This window comes from Moschus berezovskii, chromosome 22 (assembly GCF_049115385.1).
Source record: "Moschus berezovskii isolate FMDL1 chromosome 22, NW_MosBer_1.0, whole genome shotgun sequence".
Taxonomy (NCBI): domain Eukaryota; kingdom Metazoa; phylum Chordata; class Mammalia; order Artiodactyla; family Moschidae; genus Moschus; species Moschus berezovskii.
In genome coordinates this window covers 7,777,748-7,798,006 of record NC_142481.1, presented here as the reverse complement: position 1 = coordinate 7,798,006, position 20,259 = coordinate 7,777,748, and the positions used below count along the sequence as shown (strand labels likewise).

The following is a 20,259-nucleotide window of genomic DNA, read 5'->3' as shown; positions in this document are numbered from 1 at the left end:
GACTGTAGGGTCGGGCTCCTAGGTTCTAAAACTTAGCAAGGACTTGGTATCGGGATTCGGGGATCCCTAGAATGTAGGTGGGGCATCTCCCAACCAGTGCTGCATTTTTTCCCCTATGGCACACTCCGCAGAACTACAACTCCCTTGCATCTGTCAGGCTGACCGCTCTTTACATCACTTCCTTTTCCGCCGCTCTTTCCGCGCGCGTGCAGGGCACTATGGGGCCTAATCGCGGGCTACCGCAACCCCGCCCACTTCACCCCTCATCCCCTTGCTGTCCCCGCGCGGCAAAGGCGACGCGCGGACTACGCCTCCCGGCGTGCGTCGCGCGCACCCTGCCCGTGTGTCCCGTTGGCTGCCGGGAAACTGAGTCCGGAGCCTTCTCACCAGCCTTCGCCGCACCGTGCTCGGTACTTGAAGTCCCGGCACGCTTGGCGGCGTTTTAGCTCCACCCCTCTCCTCCCTCTGCTCGCGAGCCCCGCCCCAGCCCGCCCCGCCCCGCGCCGGGGCCGGAGCCGCAGCCCGAGCGGCGGGGTAAGATGGCGGCGGAGGTCCGGGCAGCGGGGCTCGGGCCTGTTGGGGTGGGCGGGGCGGAGTCGGGTCGCTAGTTGTCCAGGGGTCCTCCCGGCACGCCGCAGGGCCTGGAGGGCTTGGCTGGGTGGCCTCGGGCCCGGTAGCGGCGGCAGAAGCTGGCGCCCAGAGAGGGGCCTTCTGAAGGCCCCGGGACGCGTCTGTGGTTCCGTGGGGCATCTACGGGGCGTCCCCGAGAGGACTGGGGGCGTCCACAGGGCCTGGACTGAGACTGAAGCCTGCCTTCCATCATATAGCTGCCTTGGGTCATTTCTGTGGGCACTGTTCAGCGTCTTTATGAGCTGACCGGAGGCTAGGGTCTGTTCAGAGGGTTCTGGGGCCATCTTGAGATCTGGAGATATGTCCCAGGGGTTAAAGAGATCTGCAAGAGCTGGGGAGTGTCTGCAGAGCCAACCAAAGCGCCTGGGCTATGTCTCTTAGCGCTGGGAGTGTGTGCACGGGCTGACCTGAGGCTGCGGCTCACCTACACTGGTAGGGGCCATTTAGGTGGGCTTGGAAGAACTGTTTCAGGTCTAGGAAGTCTTTTATAGTCACCCAGAGGAGCAGGAGGTACCCACTAAGGGAAGGAGACAAATACTGAGATGTGCTGAGAGAGGCATGGATGGGTCGCCAGCTGTCTGAGGAGTGTCTAGTTTGGGTGACATAAGGCTTGGGGCAGTTAGAAAGACCTGGAACCATCTAGGTGGCTTTGAGTGTGACTGCAGGAGTGCAGTCTCTTATGTCTGGAGCAAATTTGAATGCCTTTGGGGACCTGATAATTTCGTGGAAAATAAGGCAATGGAGAGATTTGGAAAAGTTGCTGGACTGTATTGTACTTGCCCTTTCGAAAGTAATTGAAATGCAAAATGTTGAAAAATTCTGCATGGCTCTGGGGCTACAGAGAGAATTATCTACAGTGAGAAATACATTTTTCATTGAGACCCAAGGTACACCGTCATGTGAATTTAGTACTCAAGTCCCATTAATAATATTTCCATTTACTTGTGCTGTATGGTGAAGAACCTTGTGTGTTCGATTTGCTTTGATGACAAGCTATTTGTGAAGCACTCAATTGCTACCAAGTTTGGGAAACTGTTCTAGAGTGACCAAGCAGTGTTTGCAGAGGCTTTTCAGGTCTTAAAAGATGTAAGGAGCCCAGGGTGTGTCTGCAAAGCCTGAGGCATATCTAAATACACAAGGGAGGATCTTTATACCACAGAAGGTTTGAGGCTATGTAGGTCTGTAGTCTGATTGAGCATCTCTTACCTCTTAAGACACTGCCCTACACGATATGTGCTTCCCTCCAGAGGTGCCCGAGAGCAGCTCTAGGACTGGGAACTGTCCGGGGGAGCTGATCAGGATGAGAGGTGTCTATGGGAGTTAGGGAAGGAGGTGCAAGCTCTTGGAGAGCTGGGAGGCGGCACACAAGCTTTTTGAAAATCTGGTATAAGGCCGACCAGGACCAAGGTTTCTTTGTTTTGCAGGTAATCAACCAGTGGTGTGGGGGAGACCACAGTAAGGGAAACCTGGGCATTAAAGACTAATGATAATTACTGGGGCTTGGGCTGTTAACTCTGTGTCAGGAGCCAGTCTCTTTTCTCTGAGTTAGTTTCCTATTGGACCCACTTGGAGTTAAGTGAATGGAGTTGGGGGTTAGAATTTTTGAAGCTTTCTAGGAACGGTGGGACTGGATGCTGTTTTCACAGTAGGAGATGTGATGGTTGCCCAGAAACGTACAGTGAAATAGTCATGTTTTCTGAAGCCCTAATCAAGCCCCTCCCCCCCAATCAGTCTGAAGAGTGATCTTTCAACCTCTGCGTGTTACCTGAGAATTTCTGTGACAACGCAAAGGCTTTAGCCACGCTCCATACAAGGGGCAGATGGGTGATCAGAGGTTGCTCCCTGTGGTGTCTGGTGTACAGCATTCCTGAAATGTGTGTTTTCATCTTCAAGATGCCATACTGGTTTTGTAGATCATTCTATCCTAGTTCCATCTTCTGTGTTTAAATACATTCTGTTGGGTCCCTCACCATTGAGGAAAATCGATGCTTGAGGAGGTGGCATGGCGTTTGAGGCACACGTGAGCACACTGGCACGTATCTCAGTTTGGGAAAGGTGCGTTTCCGAGACTTGCGGACGCAGTATTTGACATCACAACTCACCAGAAAAGAGTCTCGGCTCCTGTGGGGTCTTGATGTTTGGTTGTGGGGGAAGCTGTGGGAACTGGGGAGTGGGATGTGGCCATAGCCTGGGAAGGCCGCCCTTTGACAGAGGAAGCAACTGAAACTCAGACAAAGAGAGTTGCCTGAGCCCCTCCAGGGTCTGCACTGGGCCTGGGGCTTACTTGCGCCAGCTGTGGGGAGGAGGGATACTGAAGCAGATGCAGTGCTGCAGGTCCCCGAGGCATTCACGTCCGTCGTCTCTTTCCGCCACCTGACATCACCATGTGCTGCCCACTGGCCTCTACTCCAGACTCTGCCCCGCTCCCCACCAGGTGACCATGGAGGAAGAAGATGAGTCTCGAGGGAAGACGGAAGAGTCAGGCGAGGATCGGGGTGACGGTCCGCCAGACAGAGACCCTACGCTTTCTCCTCCTGCTTTTATCCTGGTGAGGCTGTCAGACACCTGGGGCCGAGGGATGAAGGAGCAGGGAGCCCAGATTCAGAGGCCCTGACTCCTGGACACCTGGGGGAGGGGGGTTGGGGGCCAGGACTCTTGGCCTGTCTGTAGGGTTTGAGTCTGGTTGTAGAGGTGTCTGGAATGCTGTCTCCTAGCAGCAGAGCTTGTGACCTTTGGCATGCATCTCTGACTCCTCTTTCTTTCCACTCTCTTCCCTCTCACCTTGCCTTCAGCGGGCCATTCAGCAGGCTGTGGGGAGTTCCTTGCAGGGGGATCTGCCAAATGATAAAGGTATGATGGTGTCTGGTTCCTCCGAGACTCCTGCCTCATCTCTTGTGTTCTTCCTCCTGCTCTCATTCATACACGATTTCCCGAGGTCTCCCGGGTGCCCCCACTGGTGCTGGCACAGGGAGCCCCAGATGGGTTGGCCTCCGTGGCTGCCTTGGAGGGGCTTACAGTCTGGTGGATGGGAGACACAGTCCCCTCACAGAGGTAGCCCAAGGCAGCCCAGCTAGGCTAGTGTGGGGAGAGATGGAGTCCAGGAAGGCTTCGGTGAGGAAGTGACAGGTGATCTTGATCTCTGAGGCCATAGGAGCATTGTCTGGGGAAGAGGAAAGCCTGAGAGGCCGCAGGCACGCAACCCAGAGGCTGCTGGACTGAGTTATGGGTCTTTGGGGCTGGCGAGCAGAGGGTATTGGCAGGAGAGCCCAGTGAAGACTGGGTCACAGCAAAGCTCAGAGGCCAGGCTGGCCTGTCTGGACTTTATCCTGAGGATGGCTAGGGGGACAAATTGGGTGAGAGAGTTGGGGCCTCTGAAAAGTGTTGGTGGAACCCAGGAGATGGTGGGATGGAGGCCTTGAGAGTAGGCAGATGCTCTTGGTTCCCTTGTCAAGAGCTAGGTGGTCTCTCTCTTCTCTGCTCTACAAGGCCTCTGTCTCTAGTTCCCTATTTCCAGTCCCCCATTCAATCTCTATCCAGATGGCTCTCGGTGTCATGGCCTTCGATGGAGGCGCTGCCGGAGCCCACGATCGGAGCCCCGTTCCCAGGAATCCGGGGGGACTGACACCGCTACTGTAAGTAAGAAGACGGGGATAGGTATCTGGACTCCTGGGGCTGGGGCAGGAAGGTCGCTGGGGCCTGGACCCCAGAGATGGGGCTGGGGACCCAGTCTCCTGGATCTGGGGTGGTGATGAGGGGCAGTGTGGGAGTGTCTGAGGGCCTGGTCCCCTGGGTCCTAGAGGCAGTCAGGTTGAGGGAATTGGTTGGATCCTCGTGTTTTCTTAGTGTCTCAGATGTCTGGGTTACTGAGAGGCTGGGGCCTGCGGAAATGGGATGTGTGGTCCTCACACAAGCAGGGACAGGGTGGAGCCCCTCCTGGCCTATTCCAGGTGTTGGACGTGGCTGCTGACGGCCTCCTTGCGGGGCTGGTGAGCATCCTGGATCCCCCAGACACCTGGGTTCCTAGCCACATGGACCTGAGGCCTGGCGAGTGAGTATCTGGGCTGCTGGACTGGGAGAGGCCCTGGCGTGGGGGTCGGATGCACCTCTGAGGCTCCCTCCTCCCTGTCTTGCAGAAGCGAGGACATGCTGGAGCTGGTGGCCGAGGTCCGAATTGGGGACAGGGATCCAGTCCCTCTGCCGGTACCCAGCCTGCTGCCCCGTCTCAGGGCCTGGAGGACAGGCAAAACGGGTATGTGGGGCCAGGGCCGCCCTAGTGGGGGTCAGCCGCAGCGTTGGGGCTGCACTGTTGCTGGTAGCAGTGGTAGTGCTGGTTGTGTCGTTTAGACAAAACCTGCACCTGAACGTCTCTTCCTGCTAGACTTCAGGAAAGGCTTTGAGCACGCATGCGCCGATGCAGATAAAGCTGAGACTGACATGAGAGCTACTGCCTGGGAGCAGTGAGCGCATGTCCAGGGCTCCGCGTATCAGTGTAGCTGTGTTGGGAATTCGGCTCTCCGGGATGGGGGCTTCTTAGGAGTGCTAACTCTAGGGGGAGAAAAGTCTGAAAGAGGGAAGGTTCTTCCTCCAGGTGGCACAGGCAGTTGCTTCATGGTGGTCCTGGGCTCAGGGCCTTCTCTGTGTAAAGGCGGAGTTTTTGTCTTCCGAGGTGGGCACCTGTCTGAAGGAGTGTCTGCTCCTAGCCCCGCACACGGTGTGGAGGGTCTCCCAAATCTGGGCGTCTGAATCACCACGGAGGATTTGTTAATCCATGGGTGGCCTGGCCCAGGGATGTGTGTGTGTGCTCATTCGCTTCAGTCGTGTCTGACTCTTTGGAACCCTGTAAACTGTAGCCTGCCAGGCTCCTCTGTCCATGGGATTCTCCAGACAAGAATCCTAGGATTGTCATGCCCTCTTCCAGGGAACCTTCCCCACCCAGGGGTCAAACCCACGTCTCCTGAGTCTCCTGCATTGCAGGTGGATTCTGTACCCACTGAGCCACCTGGGAATTCTGACGCCTTCCCTGGTTTTGCTGCTGCTGGTCTCTGGGACCCTGATGAGAACCCCGGGTTTAGACTTTCCTTCTGTGTGTACATACATATCGGGAGCGGTGGGGAGGAGAGGAAGGCAGGGCAGGGGTCAGCTGTGAGCTGCTGTTCTGCCAGAGGCTCGCACACCCTGTGAAGCAGGTTATGTTTTGTCTCTGTTTTCCCTCACATGCACGGTGACTTCCTTATCCATGAGACTCAGGGAACATGGTGCTGGGGGCCCATCAGACTCTTGGGGGCCCTCAGGGGTCTTTTCATTTCTTTTATTATTTTTAAAAAGTTTATTCATTTAGGCCGCACCACTCGGCCTGCAGGCTGTTAGTTCCCCAGCCATGGGCTGAATCCCAGGCCTTGACAGTGAAAACCCAGAATCCTAAAGCCTGGGTCACCAGTGGCCGCCCTCTTTTAGAATCAGGAGCCATAGGGGATAAGTAAAGAAGTGGGCGGACACTTACTTTATTTACTTATTTACAGACAGACCTTATTTACTAAAGCAGCTGGTGGGTGGGATTTGGCCCCTGGGCCTTAAGCGATAGGTGCTTCTGGAAAAACTGTCTTCATTAGGACCCTCAGATTAGGATCTGTTGTCTTTTTATGGTTTGTTTATTTTGGTCTTCATCGCTACACTTAGGCTGCACTTAGTCGAGGGGAGCTCTCTCATGGCCTTTTCACCACGGTGGCTTCTCTTTGCGTTGCCGAGCACGGGTTCAGTAGTTGTGGCTCATGGGCTTAGTTGCCCCTGGGGCATGCATCAAACCCCTGTCCCCTGCATTGGCAGGCAGATTCTTATCCACCGGGCAGCCAGGGAAGCCCATGGGCTTGTTTTTCTTATCTTAGGTGTTTTTTGGTCTTTATTTGGAATATGTTAAGAATACAAGAAAAAGAAAAGAAACTCACTTGTGGTTCTCTATTTTGCAAACAAAACAAAACTGTAAAGCAGACATCTTGCTTTGCTTCAGTCTGCAGGCTTGGTTTTTGCCTGAGGTGGTTGTAATAATGCCTAGGGTTGTCAGAGCTCTGGGCCAGAGTCCTTGAAGGCAGAGATTTTTATCTTGTTTGCTGTTGTACTCTCAGTACCCCAAACTGCTCCTAATTGGTGATCAGAAAAAAGTGCTGAAGAAAAAAAAGAAAAAAGTGCTGAATGAATGAGTAGATTCCCATTTCATAGATGAGGAGACTGAGGCAGACAGAGGTTGAGTTGCTTGCCTGTGGGCAGTTTGAGGTTGAGGGCTGGAGCCTGGGATCCAGGTGGAAAGTGGTCTCTGGTGCTACCCTCTCGGCCCCAGGCTTCTCCAGCACTGTCCACGTGACCCTGCCAAGGTCCACATGACCCTGCCGAGGTCCCTGCTGGGGCAGGAGCCTAGCTGTTACGTGGGGTTGAGAGAGTGGCCTCTGAACTCTGATGTGTATGTCTGAACCCTGGCCCCGTCACCTGGCCAGGGGGCAGCCCTGGTCACTTGGCTCTACACGTGTGTGACTTGTGTGGAGGCCATGAAGTGCTTCAAAAGCAAGATCTCGGGAGGGCAGAGGAAATAAGGGAGGAAAGGCCGCAGCCTGGCTGGGTCAGTGATGTCTGAGTCCTGAGCAGATACTGCCCCAGGGATGGGGCTCATCAGACGGCTGGGGGCACGCGAGGACTCAGCCTGTTGGGGTTCACCGGCTCTGCCACTTGGTACCTTCTCAGGCTCGTGGTAGGCCTACAAAGGGCTGGATTCCCACAAGAGGGGCTTGACCCTGCAGGTGGCGCTAGGTTGGAACCTGGCTCTCCAGTCCCAACCTATGCCTCCTGTCAGTGCTCTTGTTGGTCAGGGCGGTCTTGGGTCGCCGGCCTGCTTGCCTCTCAGGATATGAGAGGGCAGCCTCCAGGGGTCACTTACACCACGCTGACTGTGCCCTCAGGGGAGATGCTGCCGCTCTGGGTCACAGTATGTACAGTGTGGAGCTGTTAGGAGCGTTCTCCGTGTTGACTCCATGAAGCCCTGGGAGCAGTGCCTGCTGGAGCAGCAAGGGCTGAGCGAGGGGCCCAGCTGATGGGCGCTGCCCGCTTGCAGGCCGCTTGCCACCCTGGGACAGGCCCCTGACCCCGCTGTGTCTGCTCTTCTTTGCAGTTTCCCCGCAGTCTCACTCTTCTCGACCCACCGGTGCCCGCCACCTCCTCACCTTGGGCACTGGAGACGGGGGCCCTGCCCCTCCCCCTGCCCCCTCCTCTGCATCCTCCTCCCCCTCCCCTTCGCCCTCCTCCTCCTCCCCCTCCCCGCCTCCCCCTCCACCACCCCCAGCGCCCCCAGCTCCTCCTGCACCCCGGTTTGATATCTATGACCCCTTTCACCCCACCGACGAGGCCTATTCCCCACCGCCTGCTCCGGAGCAGAAGTACGACCCCTTCGAGCCCACGGGTTCCAACCCCAGCTCATCCGCGGGGACCCCCTCACCCGAGGAGGAGGAAGAGGAGGAGGAGGAAGAGGAAGAAGAGGAGGAGGAGGGCCTGTCGCAGAGCATCAGCCGCATCTCCGAGACCCTGGCGGGCATCTATGACGACAACAGCCTGAGTCAGGACTTCCCAGGTGATGAGAGCCCAGGCCCCGACCCCCAGCCCTTGCAGCCGACTCCAGCTCCTGGCACACCGCCCCAGGCCGACTCCACCCGGGCCGATGGAGCGACCCGCCGACGCGTCTTTGTAGTGGGGACTGAGGCGGAGGCCTGTCGGGAAGGCAAGGTCTCCGTGGAGGTGGTGACGGCTGGCGGAGCTGCCCTCCCGCCCCCTCTGCTGCCTCCGGGCGACTCGGAGATTGAGGAGGGCGAGATCGTCCAGCCCGAGGAGGAGCCCAGAATGGCGGTTTCTCTGTTCCGCACTGGAGGCCGGGCAGCGCGGCCCCCACCCGCGGCACCCGCTGCGGCCCAGCCTCCGCCCCCGCCGCCCGCCCCCCGGGCCCCCGAGGGGGACGACTTCTTGTCTCTGCACGCGGAGTCCGACGGCGAGGGCGCTCTGCAGGTGGACCTGGGGGAGCCGGCCCCGGCACCGCCCGCCGCCGACACGCGCTGGGGCGGCCTGGACCTGCGGCGCAAGATCCTGACCCAGCGGCGCGAGCGATACCGGCAGCGATCGCCCTCGCCGGCAGCAGCCCCAGCCCCCGCCGCCCCCACCGGCCCACCCACCCGCAAGAAGTCGAGGCGGGAACGCAAGCGGAGCGGCGGCGAGGCCAAGGAGGCTGCCTCATCCTCCTCCGGCGCACAGCCCGCCCTGCCGGCCCCGGCCTCCCCCTGGGACTCCAAGAAGCACCGCTCGCGGGACCGCAAGCCGGGCTCCCACACCTCATCGTCCACCCGCCGCCGCTCGCGGTCCCGTTCCACCCGTCGCCGCTCGCGGAGCACCGACCGGCGCCGCGGGGGCAGCCGCCGGTCGCGGTCCCGGGAGAAAAGGCGGCGGCGGCGGCGCTCGAACTCACCGCCTCCAGCCACCTCATCTTCCTCATCCTCCCGCCGCGAGCGGCACCGTGGCAAGCACCGCGATGGCGGCGGAAGCAAGAAGAAGAAGAAGCGGTCACGGTCCCGGGGCGAGAAGCGTTCGGGGGACAGCGAGAAGGGCCCTGCCCCGGCCCAGCCGCCCTCCGGCTCCACCTCCCTGGGCAGTGACCGGGACAGCCGCCGGCGGGGGGCCGTTCCGCCCTCCATCCAGGACCTCACGGACCACGACCTCTTCGCCATCAAGCGGACCATCACCGTGGGCCGGCCAGACAAGTCTGACCCCCGAGGCCCCTCCCCGGCCCCGGCCTCATCCCCCAAGCGGGAGGTCCTGTATGACTCTGAGGGGCTGAGCGCCGAGGAGCGGGGCGGCAAGAGCAGCGAGAAGGACCGGCGACGCTCGGGGGCCGCCTCCTCTTCTTCCTCCTCCCGGGAGAAGGGGTCGCGGCGAAAGGCGCTGGATGGGGGGGACCGGGAGAGGGACAGAGACAGGGACAGGTCATCCAAGAAGGCCCGGCCCCCTAAGGAGTTGGCACCTTCCTCGGGGCCCCCACCAAAGCCTCCGGTCAGCAGCGGCTCGGGCTCCTCGTCCTCCTCCTCCTCGTCGTCTTCCCGGAAGGTGAAGCTGCAGTCCAAGGTGGCGGTGCTGATCCGCGAGGGTGTCAGCAGCACCACGCCGGCCAAGGAGGCCTCGTCTGCCGGCCTGGGCTCCATTGGAGTCAAGTTCAGCCGCGATCGAGAGAGCCGCTCCCCCTTCCTCAAGCCAGACGAGCGGGCCCCTGCGGAGGTGGCCAAAGCAGCTCAGGGCAGCACCAAGCCCAAAAAGACCAAGGTCAAGGCCAAGACTGGGGCCAAGAAAACCAAGGGGACCAAGGGAAAGACCAAGCCATCCAAGACCAGGAAAAAGATCCGCAGCGGGGGCAGCAGCGGCCCAGTGACGCTGAAGAAGTCCAAGGCGGATAGCTGCAGCCAGGCGGCGGGAGCCAAGGGGGCTGAGGAGACCTCCTGGTCCGGGGAAGAGCGGGCAGCCAAGGCCCCCAGCACCCCGCCCCCCAAGGTGGCCCCTCCACCCCCTGCACTGACGCCCGACTCGCAGACTGTGGACAGCAGCTGCAAGACGCCTGAGGTCTCCTTCCTGCCAGAAGAGGCCGCTGAAGAGGCTGGGGTCCGAGGCGGGGCAGAGGAGGATGAGGAGGAGGACGAGGAGGAGGAAGAGGAAGAGGAGGAGCAGCAGCCGGCCACCACCACGGCCACCAGCACGGCAGCCGCCGCGCCCAGCGCTGCCCCGAGTGCGGGGTCCACAGCTGGTGACTCGGGGGCGGAGGACGGGCCTGCTCCCCGCGTCTCCCAGCTGCCCACCCTGCCCCCACCCATGCCCTGGAACCTGCCTGCGGGCGTGGACTGCACTACCAGCGGCGTCCTGGCCTGTGAGTGTCCCCCGGGGGCCTAGGGCAGGCGGGGGCAGACAGATGGGATCCAGGAGGAGAAGGTCATTAGGGGATGAGCTTGGAGGCAGCGGTGGAGATACTTTGGAAGGGCTGGATGTATAATGACCAGGACCAGGTGGGCCTCAGGTTGGCGAGGGCCAGTCAGCATCTCTCCAGAAGACTCCATGACCTCTGGATGTGCTGGAAGAGAGCAGCAGGGTCTCAGAGGCAGCAGGCGGCCGAGCCGCTCCAACACAGCCAGGAGGGGTGGGTTGTGTCTTGGGGTCTGCGTAGAGGCAGCCTGGAGTACGCTTGGTGGAGGAACTGGGAAGAATGAGGAGAGCAGGGTCCCTTAGGGGACGCCAGGAGTCTCTGCTAGACTGCAGATGTGGGGAGCTGCCACGGGGGCTCGGGACCAGCCCCACCCCCACACACTGGAGTCCTGAGAACACACAGGCTGTGGGCGGGTTCTCTGAGTGCCTGAGGCCACCTCCTCCTGGTTGGTCCTGAGCCAGAGACCTGCAGCCTGTCCTGGGACCCAGGGTGGGAGCGAGAGGACAGCAGTGGTTGGGGGAGGCTCATTCTCTCTTCTTGCATCAACTCCTGATCCCCACCTCCTGCAGTGACTGCACTTCTCTTCAAGATGGAAGAAGCCAATCTGGCGAGCCGAGCAAAGGCCCAGGAGCTGATCCAGGCCACCAACCAGGTGGGCTTCCCTGGGGAGGAGTCCCCGCTGCCCGCTCTCCTGTCCCCTGCTTTGGGTTAGGAGAGGACTACAGCTCCCGGCAGGCTCTGGAGCAGGGTATTGGCCAGAAGAGGAGCCAGTTGCCTCTGCGACTGTTGGGAAATCAGGGTGGGAACAGGGATACCAGTTCTGTCGTCCTCTCCTGCTTATCCTCCAACCTTTTCCCACAGATCCTCAGCCACAGGAAGCCACCCTCAAGTCTGGGGGTGACCCCAGCTCCTGTGCCCACCTCCCTGGGTCTGCCCCCTGGCCCCTCCAGCTACCTGCTGCCTGGCAGCCTCCCCCTGGGAGGCTGCGGCTCCACCCCTCCCACCCCCACTGGGCTGGCTGCAGCGTCTGACAAGAGAGAGGGCAGCAGCAGCTCCGAGGGACGTGGGGACACAGACAAGGTGAACTGGGCTTGGGAGGGGTGGGTCATGGTGACGGTTCTGCCGGGATCGCAGCAGACACTGAGGTGCAGGGGCCTGAGGAGAGCTGTGGGCTGATGCCGGCAGAGGAGGAATTAGATGAGGGAAGTCATTCAGTCGTAAGGAAGGAAACTTGTCCTTGACAAGTGGGCGGGAAAGGGGTGCTAGGCAGGTTTTTAAGAGTTTCATGTAGGGGTGGGGGGAGAGGGATGGATATGAACACTGATATTTATGCATATACCCACTGCAGTCTGCCCCTGGGCTGCTTGTCTCTCTCTCTCTCTGAGCCCAGTCTTTTTGTGTAAGCGGGGCAGGGGTGGCATACGAACGAAAAGTAAAGCATCTGTTGGTGGATGGAGGGAGGAAGAAAGGATACAGGGCAGCGGGGGTTTTTCCTGCTCCTCTGGCTGGCTCCTCCTGGGTCTCAGGGCTTGTGCGCCTTTTTTTGGTCTGGACGCCGGTCACTGTTGTCTTGTCACCAGATGATGGCGCTGTTCACCCTTTGTGCAGCCCGTGTACGGTGCCAGAAGGCCGGTGGAACAAACCCTTGTATTATAAGCCCCATATAAACAGAGATGGGCCACAGCTTTGATGGACACTTGTCTGTGGCCCGTGCCATGGGCTGCAGGAGAGGGACAGTATGGGCTCTGTGATGAGCACCAGGTCCCTGTGCCGCCAGCGAGGCTGCCCTGAAGTGTGGGGTGTCCTGCCTTCCTGGGCCTTGGTTTTGCTGCCCCCATCTCTCTGAGGCAGCAGGGAGCAGCCTCCTGGCTCAGGTCTGTCTCCCTAATAGACTAAAGGGCAGCAGACACGTGGATTCTGGTCAGGGATGCGTGGGCCAGCCCAGAGTCCAGCCTGGAGGAAACGCTGGTGACACTGAGGCCCAGGCCTGGCCTGACTGGCTGGGGTTTCTCCAGCACGGGCAGACCCTCAGCAGGACTTCACCTCCGGGGGCAGCTGGGTGGTCGGGAAGTCTGAACCGCCAGGCTGGTGAGTGGAGGCAGGGGTTCTGCAGAAACTCACCTGGCCTTTACTGTGCCTTCTTCCCACTCTCACCACCTCCCAGTATCTGAAGAAGCTGCACACACAGGAGCGGGCGGTGGAGGAGGTGAAGCTGGCCATCAAGCCGTATTATCAGAAGAAGGACATCACCAAGGAGGAGTACAAGGACATCCTGAGGAAGGCTGTCCACAAGGTGGGGCCCAGAGGAGACAGATGCGCAGGGGTGGGTGGGGGGAGACGGCGTGGTGGATGTGAGCGGACAGGCAGACAGGGACGGTGGGTCAGTCTGGAAGGTGAGAGGGAGATAGGATTTCCTCTAGCCCACTCAGGCCTGTTCTGTTGGTGTCAGGGGGGCAAGTTCGGACGGCCTGGATCTGAGGGCGGGCCTCCCACCCTAGGGCCCTGGGGGCTGGTGGTGACTGCGGCCGCCCCTTGCCCCCCAGATCTGCCACAGCAAAAGTGGGGAGATCAACCCAGTGAAGGTGAGCAACCTGGTGCGTGCCTACGTCCAACGCTACCGCTACTTCCGCAAGCACGGCCGCAAGCCAGGGGACCCTCCGGGGCCCCCGCGGCCGCCCAAGGAGCCGGGACCCCCCGACAAAGGTGGCCCGGGCCTGCCCCTGCCCCCTCTCTGAGAGTCCCTGCCCCGCCCCTTTCTTCCTTCGCTGCCTCTGGAATTCTGGACGTATTTATGGCTCCATCTCCCCGTGTCCCTCCCCTGTCAGTGGGATGATTGGGGGAGGGCTGCTGTGGGAAAGAGGGGAGCCCCTGCCCCGCCCCATGCCCCTCCCCCTCGCCCCAGAGCCTGTGCCCCGCGCCCAGACCCTTTGTTCGTGCCCCTCCCTCAGTTTCATTAAAGGTTTCATGAAATGTTAGCCCTGAGCCCCATGATTTTTAGCCCTTCTCAGAGTCCAGTTTGGGGAAGTGTTGGGGAGGATACTTGGCCCAGGTGAGTAGGTGGTTAGCGGGGAGGGTAGATGGTGTGACTTGGAGAAAGTGCGGTCTTCTCCCTGGGCCTCTTTCTTCGTGATAAAGTGGGGCCTGTGAGGATTCGGGAAGAGCCAAGGCGGGTGAAGCACTTAGAACCAGACCTGGCAGCTCCCCAGCTGTTGCCCTTGACGGTGGTGGTGGGGGAAGGAGGGGTCTCTCCATCCGCCTGATCACTGCCCAGCTCAGGGCGCCTGGGTGCTATCTGTCTGCCTTGGAACTGCCCCAGAAACCAGATCTTTGTCCTCCATTCAGTTGGATTCTTTCTCCCGCTTCCCTGAGGCCGGGGTGATCCCCTGAGATGGGGGGAAACTGAAGCACAGCGCAGCAAGGGCCACACAGTAAGTCAGGCCTCTGTCAGCCCCTGTTTTTGTTTTTAAAGTAGAAGTAAATAGAATTGTGTCAGATGGGTTGATAGGACCTTGGAAAGGTGTTTTTTTTTAACTTTTTATTTTGTATTGGAGTGTAGCGGGTTAACAACGCTGTGATAGTCTCAAGTGGGCAGCAGAGGGACTCAGCCGTACATACACGTGTATCTGTTCTCCTCCATCCATCAGTCCCTGTTACCCAGAACCAGGTGTGATGAGGCGAGGTGGGGGCATCCAGCCCATGGGGGTGGGTGAGAACTTCTTTACAACTGGCCCTTGCAGGTCCACACAGAGGGAGCCCCGGGCCCAGAAAGGGAAAGGACTGGCCTGAGGTCACCCAGCAGGAGTTGAGAACGGTACCCGAGGCCCTTGACAAGAGTCTGCCTCTGGACTTTGGCTTGAACTGTTTATAAGCAAAATGGACGTTCCAAATTGAGCCCAAAGGCCACCCTCAAAGAGCAGCCATTTTAAGAATGAGACCTGGATTCTGACCTGCCTTGTTTTCCTATTTTGTGACCTCTGTTCCTCTCCAAGACTCAGTGCCTTGGTTTCTAAAACAGGGGTGACTCACTAGATCCCAGAGAAGAGAGGTGAAGTAGCAGCTGCCCCCTGCACAGTGCCTGGCCCTTAGGCTGTGAGCATGGAGGATGTGAGTGGCTTGCACGGGTGGATAAACAGGCCTTGAGGAATAACCCCTTGCTGGGGTAACGGCTGCCCCAGGGACACTGAACACCAGACACACAGTGATGACCACGGCCAGAACCAGTTTATTGGTTGAGGTGAAGGGCTCGGGCTCAGGCCTCCCCGGCGACCTGGAAATCCATGTCCTCGACCAGGTCCTGGAGGTAGGCCATGTACTGGTCTGAGGTGAGGGAGAGGGGGTGGCTGTTGGAAATGTGCAGGTCGACAGTGTTCTCCAGGGAGGAGGCACCCCCTTGGCGCGCTATGTCTACAAGAACCCTGAGGCACATGGGGACAACCTGTGGGAGATGGGGGAGGAATTGTCAGGAGACACCCAACACCATCCACTACCCAGGATGGGGTTGACTAGACTACAAGTCCCAGCATCCCCCACTGTAACCCAGGATGAAACATTAGGCCCAGGCCTGCTGGGAGTTGTAGTTTCCCCCATATTCACACCCTAGTTCAGTATGTCAGTCGTGTCAGTCTCTTTGCAACCCCATGGCGTCCCTGTCCATCACCAACTCCTGGAGCTTACTCAAACTCATGTCCATCAAGTTGGTGATGCCATCCAACCATCTCATCCTGTGTCATCCCCTTCTCCTCCCGCAACCAAGGGAGGCCACAAAAACTCCTAGGGCTAAGGCTGCTGAAGGGGTTCCTAGAAGCTAGGGCTCAGCAGCTGGTACTCAGAAGGACTCTTGGGAGCTGAAGTACCTCACACAGGCTGCTAGGAGTTGTAGTCCACCAACTTCCACATAGTTGGGTGAACTCAAAATTGACTCTGGAAGAAAGGTCATTGGAGGGACACCCAGAAGCCCCTGAGGAAGAACTGGCAGTTGCAGAGATTGCCAGAACTATGGGAGTTGTAGTTTCTGGAAGCAGCCTCCCTTTTAAAATCCACCCCTCAGCTCCAGAAGCCTGGGGCTGGCAGTACCTTGACCATCACAAGCCTCTTGATCCATGGCTGGTCCTGGGGCCATGACTGCCCCACACAGAACCAGAGGGTATAGAGTGGTGAACGTCTGCTTCCTTCGATGAAGGCGATCAGATCTGGGGGTCAAGGAACAGAGTCAGGGATGGGAAGAAGACCTTCTACCTGTCCCCCTCCTCCCCCAAAACCTCATTAACATCCTTACCTTCTCCCCTGATCAAAAGCTGGGCATACCTCTGCCACCATGATTAGGGGCTGTTAGTTTGGGGAAAGCCCCTCCACTTATGCACAAGCTTAAATGTTCCTCCTCCCTCCCTCTCTCTCATCAAGATGGGGCTGGAAGGTGAACACCACCCCACCATCCCCACTCCACCCAGAGCCCCAGCGTTTGGATGGGGAAACAGGCCCAGGAGGGGCATTCTCCCCAAGGATGCTCAGTGGTTCTGGAGTACCAGATCAGTGGTGGTGACTGCTCTTTAACCCCTCAAGGCCACATTGTCCACTATGTAACCATTAGCCAAGGCTATTTAAGTTTTAATTGTATTAAAATCAAAACTTAAAATTCACTTCCTCATTTTCACTCACCTCATCTAAATACTCAGCATCCACATGCAGCTAGTGGATACCATGCTGGGCAGTGCAAACACAGCGCTATTTGTATCACTGCACAAAGGGCAGTGGACAGAAAGCCTCTAGAGGATATCTTTCTCCTGCATCTGTCCTTCCACCACAGTTGGTAATAATGATAATGACTCTGGCAGCTACTGACCTGAGTGGCTCCTGTATGCTGGGCCTGAGCCCCCTGCCAGCTCTAGGCAGGTAAGGAGAAGGAGGAGACAGTCTGCAGATTTCACGGGTTCAGAGTAGTCCATCCTTCTCCCCAGGTTCAACCACAAGCAGAGCTGCAGGGTCTGAATTCAACCTCCTGACCCCAGAGATTTTCACCACCGTTGCCTCGCCCTGCCTCACTCACCTGTTATGAAGGGCCCCAGGTTGAACACACCTCCTTCCCTGTCCTTCGGGACCTCGCCGTCAGGCTTGTGGCCACAGCTGGGGAGGAGTTCTTCGCCTATGGCCCAGTACACATGGCAGTGCCCCAGCCTCTGGGCGCAGAGCCACTGCCCGGTCCTCCACAGGGCCAGCCCCCCGCCCAGGCAGCTCAGCACACGCTGCACGTAGTCTGTCACGCTCTGGTCTGTCAGGGACGCCGCTGGGTCTGGCAGTCGTATTGGCTGCCCAGGCAGCATCCTGTCCCCTGCTTCTGATCCCACCAGCCGCAGGCCCCCAGGGCAGAAGACAGTTTGCTGGAAGACTTGGCAGCCCCGGTAGAAGGCAGTCACCTCGAACTCCCAATCTGAGCAGCAGCAGCCATAACGTGAAGGGGGAGAGAGGATGAGATGGTGTGAGGGGGTTCTAGACCTGGGTCCTGGCCCCTCCTTCCCCGCAGCTGGCACTCACCTTCCTCATTCGCCAACAGCTGCTTCAGGGGGTTTTCAGAAAGTCCTGAGTTTGGGCAAAGAGCAGGGATGTCTGAGTTGGGGCTCAGCAAGAGCTGAGGGGGATTCTCAGAGGCCATAGTCAGATTCGAGGGCCCTCCTTCTGGGCTCAAGTCCATGTCACTCAGTAACTTCTCCACAATGTCTTCCTGGACAGGAAAAAATAAAGATCCAGGTGTTTCCATGGCCTTTTCTGGAGACTTCCCACTAACCAAGCTTTGTGTTCAACCATGTGGAGACCCAGAGAGGAGACAGACCTGAGCTTTGCCCTCAAGGGGCTTCCAGCCTGGGGGAGACACAGCCATCAGCACAGTAAAAGATGACGGCTTGGGTGTATGCTGGGCACTGCAATGGCCCAAGGGGAGCAGCTAATTCCAACCTGAGGATCCGGCTCTGGGCAAGCAAGACCTAGGCAGAGGGCCTTCCCTGGTGGTCCAGTGGCTAAGATTCTGCACTCCCAATCCAGGCAGCCCTGGTCCCATCCCTTGTCAGGGAACTAGATCCCACATGCTGCAACTAAGACCTGGTGCAGCCAGATAAGTGTTTTGTAAGAAGACCTGGGCAGAGAGGTATCAGCAGAATCTCAGAGAGGACTTTCCCTGGCACAGACATCATCAGGGTCAAGAGGCTGAGAGAGCCCTGCACAAGGAGGAAAGCGGTCAAATCCTGGGAAAGAGGTTCGGGGCCTTGAATGCCTGGTGAATGCTCTGAATTTTCTCTTGATGATGGCGCTGGGAAGCCATGGAAGGGCTGCGAACAGGGAAGGGTCAGGGGCAGACCTGGGTCAGGTTGGGGACAGACTGCAGGGGATAGAATGGAGCCTGGGGTGACGGTCCCGGGGGGAGAAGAAGATGACATCTGGACAGGCTGGTGAGGACACAGAGAGGAGATGGAGTAAAGGCTGAGGGCAGCATGGTTGGGGAGCCTTCTTACCTGGGTATCAGAGGTACTGTGTCTGCCATTGTCTTGAGAGGTATCTGGCTCAGGGATGTCCCTGACTCCTATGGAGAAAAGTGGGGAGTGTAGTGGCGGCCCTGGGAACACTCGAAATCCCATCCCTCTAAGGGAAGCCTCACTTCCAGCACACCTGAGTTCACAAACTCATAGATCTTGTGCGGGTCGTGGGAGTCCTTGCTGTGGTCCTCCGCTAAACGCAACACTTCCTTCCGGTTCAGGGCAGACCGGAAATTCCTCTTCCAGGTGGGCAGGTTGGGCTTATCCTTCCCAGGAGTATAGGCACCACTGGCTTCAGCCCAGGCCTAGGGGACCAGCGCCGCCAAGATAGTGGGAAGGTGACTTAGACCTTGCTCCAGGGGTCCTAGTCCTGTCTCCTCGTGCTCTAACACCATCGTCTCCGGTGGCACGTTCTAACTTGTCAAGGTTCCATCCCCGAATTCTCAGATTCTCTGTGCCCCAAGTCCCTCTACCTCCGCCCTTGGAAAACCTGTGCTTGCTAAGCCAGCCTTCCAGGTCCCAGTGAATGTCTGCCACCAGCTTGTCCGAGGACACGCTCTGTAATAACCTCGGCCCCTCGCACTCTACCTCGGCTTAGCACCACCGGTGTATCCCAGTTTGGTGGTAAGAAACCTTAGCTTCAGGGCGAAGTCTCGCCTCCCATATTCCAAGACCGGCCCTCAGAAATCCTACAACCAAGATTCCCACCCCCAGGGGCCTCTGAACCCCCCAGAATGCATTTCCTTCCTTTTCCGGTTCTATTCCCAAAACCAGGAGACTCCAATCCTGACTGCTCTCCCACACCAGTCTGCGGATCCTACCACCTTCTCCCTTTCGAGTTTTAACTCCACCCACTTCCACCACCCAACATAAATAGCCCCGCCCCTCGGGGACCGCCCCGCCCTGCTCCCACGCACCTGGAAGATGCCGAAATCCTCCTGCTGGGCATCCTGCCGCAAGCCGTGCTTCCAAGGGATGCGGAAACGCGTGCGGCTCTCGTCCAGCCAGGCCACGCCCTCCAACTCCCCTCGGTCCAGCTGAGATATCAGCCAGGGCAGGATCCGAGGCTTTTGGGTTCCCATGGTCCGGCCTGCGCGCAGAGAATACTTCTGGGCACAGGCGGCCTCCCAGGCCCGCCCAGTCGGAGGGTTCCGCACCCAGACCTAAGTCTCAAGGGCCACGTCGCAGATCTCTAACCTATATTTTCCTGGGGTACAGGAGACCTCCCATCCTCCACGGAGGCTCTCTAAATTCAGCGAGGACTCCCTCCCAAGCCCATTTACACCCCTTCCGTTTTCCCCCCAGCTTCCGATGTATAGATATCTCTACTTCCCTCAGTTCCGCCGGCGTAGACCTTCTCTCTTCCATTGAATTCCTCTCCCCCCCACCTACATCACCCAGTGCAGATACTCCCACCTCCAAGGCAGCGCCCTCCCTCTAGTTAATGCGGTGGAGATGCTACTGACCTGTAGACCTCCACCTCCCGAACTTACCCCAGTGAAGAGACCCTTCTACAGTTCCCCCCGCCGCCATGATCCTTTCACCCATCTCCACCATCCACAGTCTCTCCCAAACAACCTCCCCCAGAGCATATCCTCACTTTCTAGAGTGGACTGCCTCCCATTCGCAGTGATCCTTCTCTCCCAAGATCCGCCAATATAGATGCCTCCTCTCCTCTCCTCCCTGCTACTCCTTCTAAGTTTGTTTTTGTTTGTTTGTTTACAGCCGACTTCGGTGCCTGCTATCGCTTCACTTTTCCCCTGCTTGCTTCACTTTCCCCAGATTACACAACCCGCCTTCTCTACTGTCAATGCAGACCCATCCTTTCTCCGCTTCCTCACTCCTGGACGTCACCAGGTCCTCAGTTTTTCCGTGTTACCTAAGTGTTGGGTCGGGGCGCGCAGGGTGCCAGGGCCCAGCCCTGTATTTGGGGTCCCGTAGCTCTCGAACACTCAGCTGCACACCCCCACTTCCCGTCAGTTGAGCTTTAGAGGTGGGGCTTCTTTTTCTCTCTCGATTTCTCGAAATAAAAAGGGCTTCACCGTCGTTTGGGTGACAGACTCCAGAACCAAAGAGGCGGCTCGGCGAGCCGTGACGTCCGCCCACCTCCCACCCCTGCCC

At 58.6% G+C, this 20,259-nt stretch overlaps 2 protein-coding genes across 7 annotated transcripts; one reads left to right on the top strand and one right to left on the bottom strand.

Moving 5' to 3' along the window:
* Positions 1-391: 391 nt before the first annotated feature.
* SCAF1 (SR-related CTD associated factor 1) lies at positions 392-13,593 on the top strand. Of its 3 annotated transcripts, none has more exons than XM_055411575.2 (11): positions 392-534; positions 3,065-3,178; positions 3,423-3,480; positions 4,168-4,262; positions 4,578-4,678; positions 4,764-4,879; positions 7,784-10,564; positions 11,188-11,270; positions 11,480-11,698; positions 12,783-12,911; positions 13,162-13,593. In XM_055411575.2, the coding sequence occupies exons 2-11, from the start codon at positions 3,071-3,073 to the stop codon at positions 13,351-13,353; spliced, it is 3,882 nt and encodes a 1,293-aa protein (XP_055267550.1). In that variant the 5' UTR covers positions 392-534; positions 3,065-3,070; the 3' UTR covers positions 13,354-13,593. The 3 variants fall into 3 exon arrangements, with proteins under 3 accessions (XP_055267550.1, XP_055267546.2, XP_055267548.1); XM_055411571.2 differs by lacking the exon at positions 392-534 and adding an exon at positions 592-2,054; XM_055411573.2 differs by lacking the exon at positions 392-534 and adding an exon at positions 2,673-2,685.
* A 1,227-nt stretch (positions 13,594-14,820) lies between these two features.
* Positions 14,821-20,243, bottom strand: IRF3 (interferon regulatory factor 3). Of its 4 annotated transcripts, none has more exons than XM_055411578.2 (8): positions 19,739-20,243; positions 19,056-19,228; positions 18,272-18,443; positions 18,118-18,185; positions 17,147-17,333; positions 16,662-17,042; positions 15,692-15,807; positions 14,821-15,053 (listed from the first exon to the last, which is right to left on the bottom strand). In XM_055411578.2, exons 2-8 carry the CDS (start codon positions 19,218-19,220, stop codon positions 14,868-14,870), a joined length of 1,275 nt encoding a protein of 424 aa, XP_055267553.1. In that variant the 5' UTR covers positions 19,221-19,228; positions 19,739-20,243; the 3' UTR covers positions 14,821-14,867. The 4 variants fall into 4 exon arrangements, with proteins under 4 accessions (XP_055267553.1, XP_055267552.1, XP_055267551.1 ...); XM_055411577.2 differs by having other exon boundaries at positions 20,018-20,242; XM_055411576.2 differs by lacking the exon at positions 19,739-20,243 and adding an exon at positions 19,474-19,725 and having other exon boundaries at positions 19,056-19,230.
* Between the last annotated feature and the right edge of the window lie 16 nt (positions 20,244-20,259).

What these genes read in the sequence shown, in the direction of transcription:
- IRF3 (XM_055411578.2), bottom strand. Translation starts at nt 19,220, where the DNA reads ATGGGAACCCAAAAGCCTCGGATCCTGCCCTGGCTGATATCTCAGCTG. An exon ending in AGGATTTCGGCATCTTCCAG is followed by an intron (nt 18,444 to 19,055) that starts GTGCGTGGGAGC and finishes CTGGTCCCCTAG; the next exon opens with GCCTGGGCTGAAGCCAGTGG. An exon ending in CCTGGGGCCCTTCATAACAG is followed by an intron (nt 15,808 to 16,661) that starts GTGAGTGAGGCA and finishes CTTGACCCCCAG; the next exon opens with ATCTGATCGCCTTCATCGAA.
- SCAF1 (XM_055411571.2), top strand. Translation starts at nt 1,944, where the DNA reads ATGGGAGTTAGGGAAGGAGGTGCAAGCTCTTGGAGAGCTGGGAGGCGG. An exon ending in GGGGGACTGACACCGCTACT is followed by an intron (nt 4,263 to 4,577) that starts GTAAGTAAGAAG and finishes GGCCTATTCCAG; the next exon opens with GTGTTGGACGTGGCTGCTGA. An exon ending in ATGGACCTGAGGCCTGGCGA is followed by an intron (nt 4,679 to 4,763) that starts GTGAGTATCTGG and finishes CCTGTCTTGCAG; the next exon opens with AAGCGAGGACATGCTGGAGC.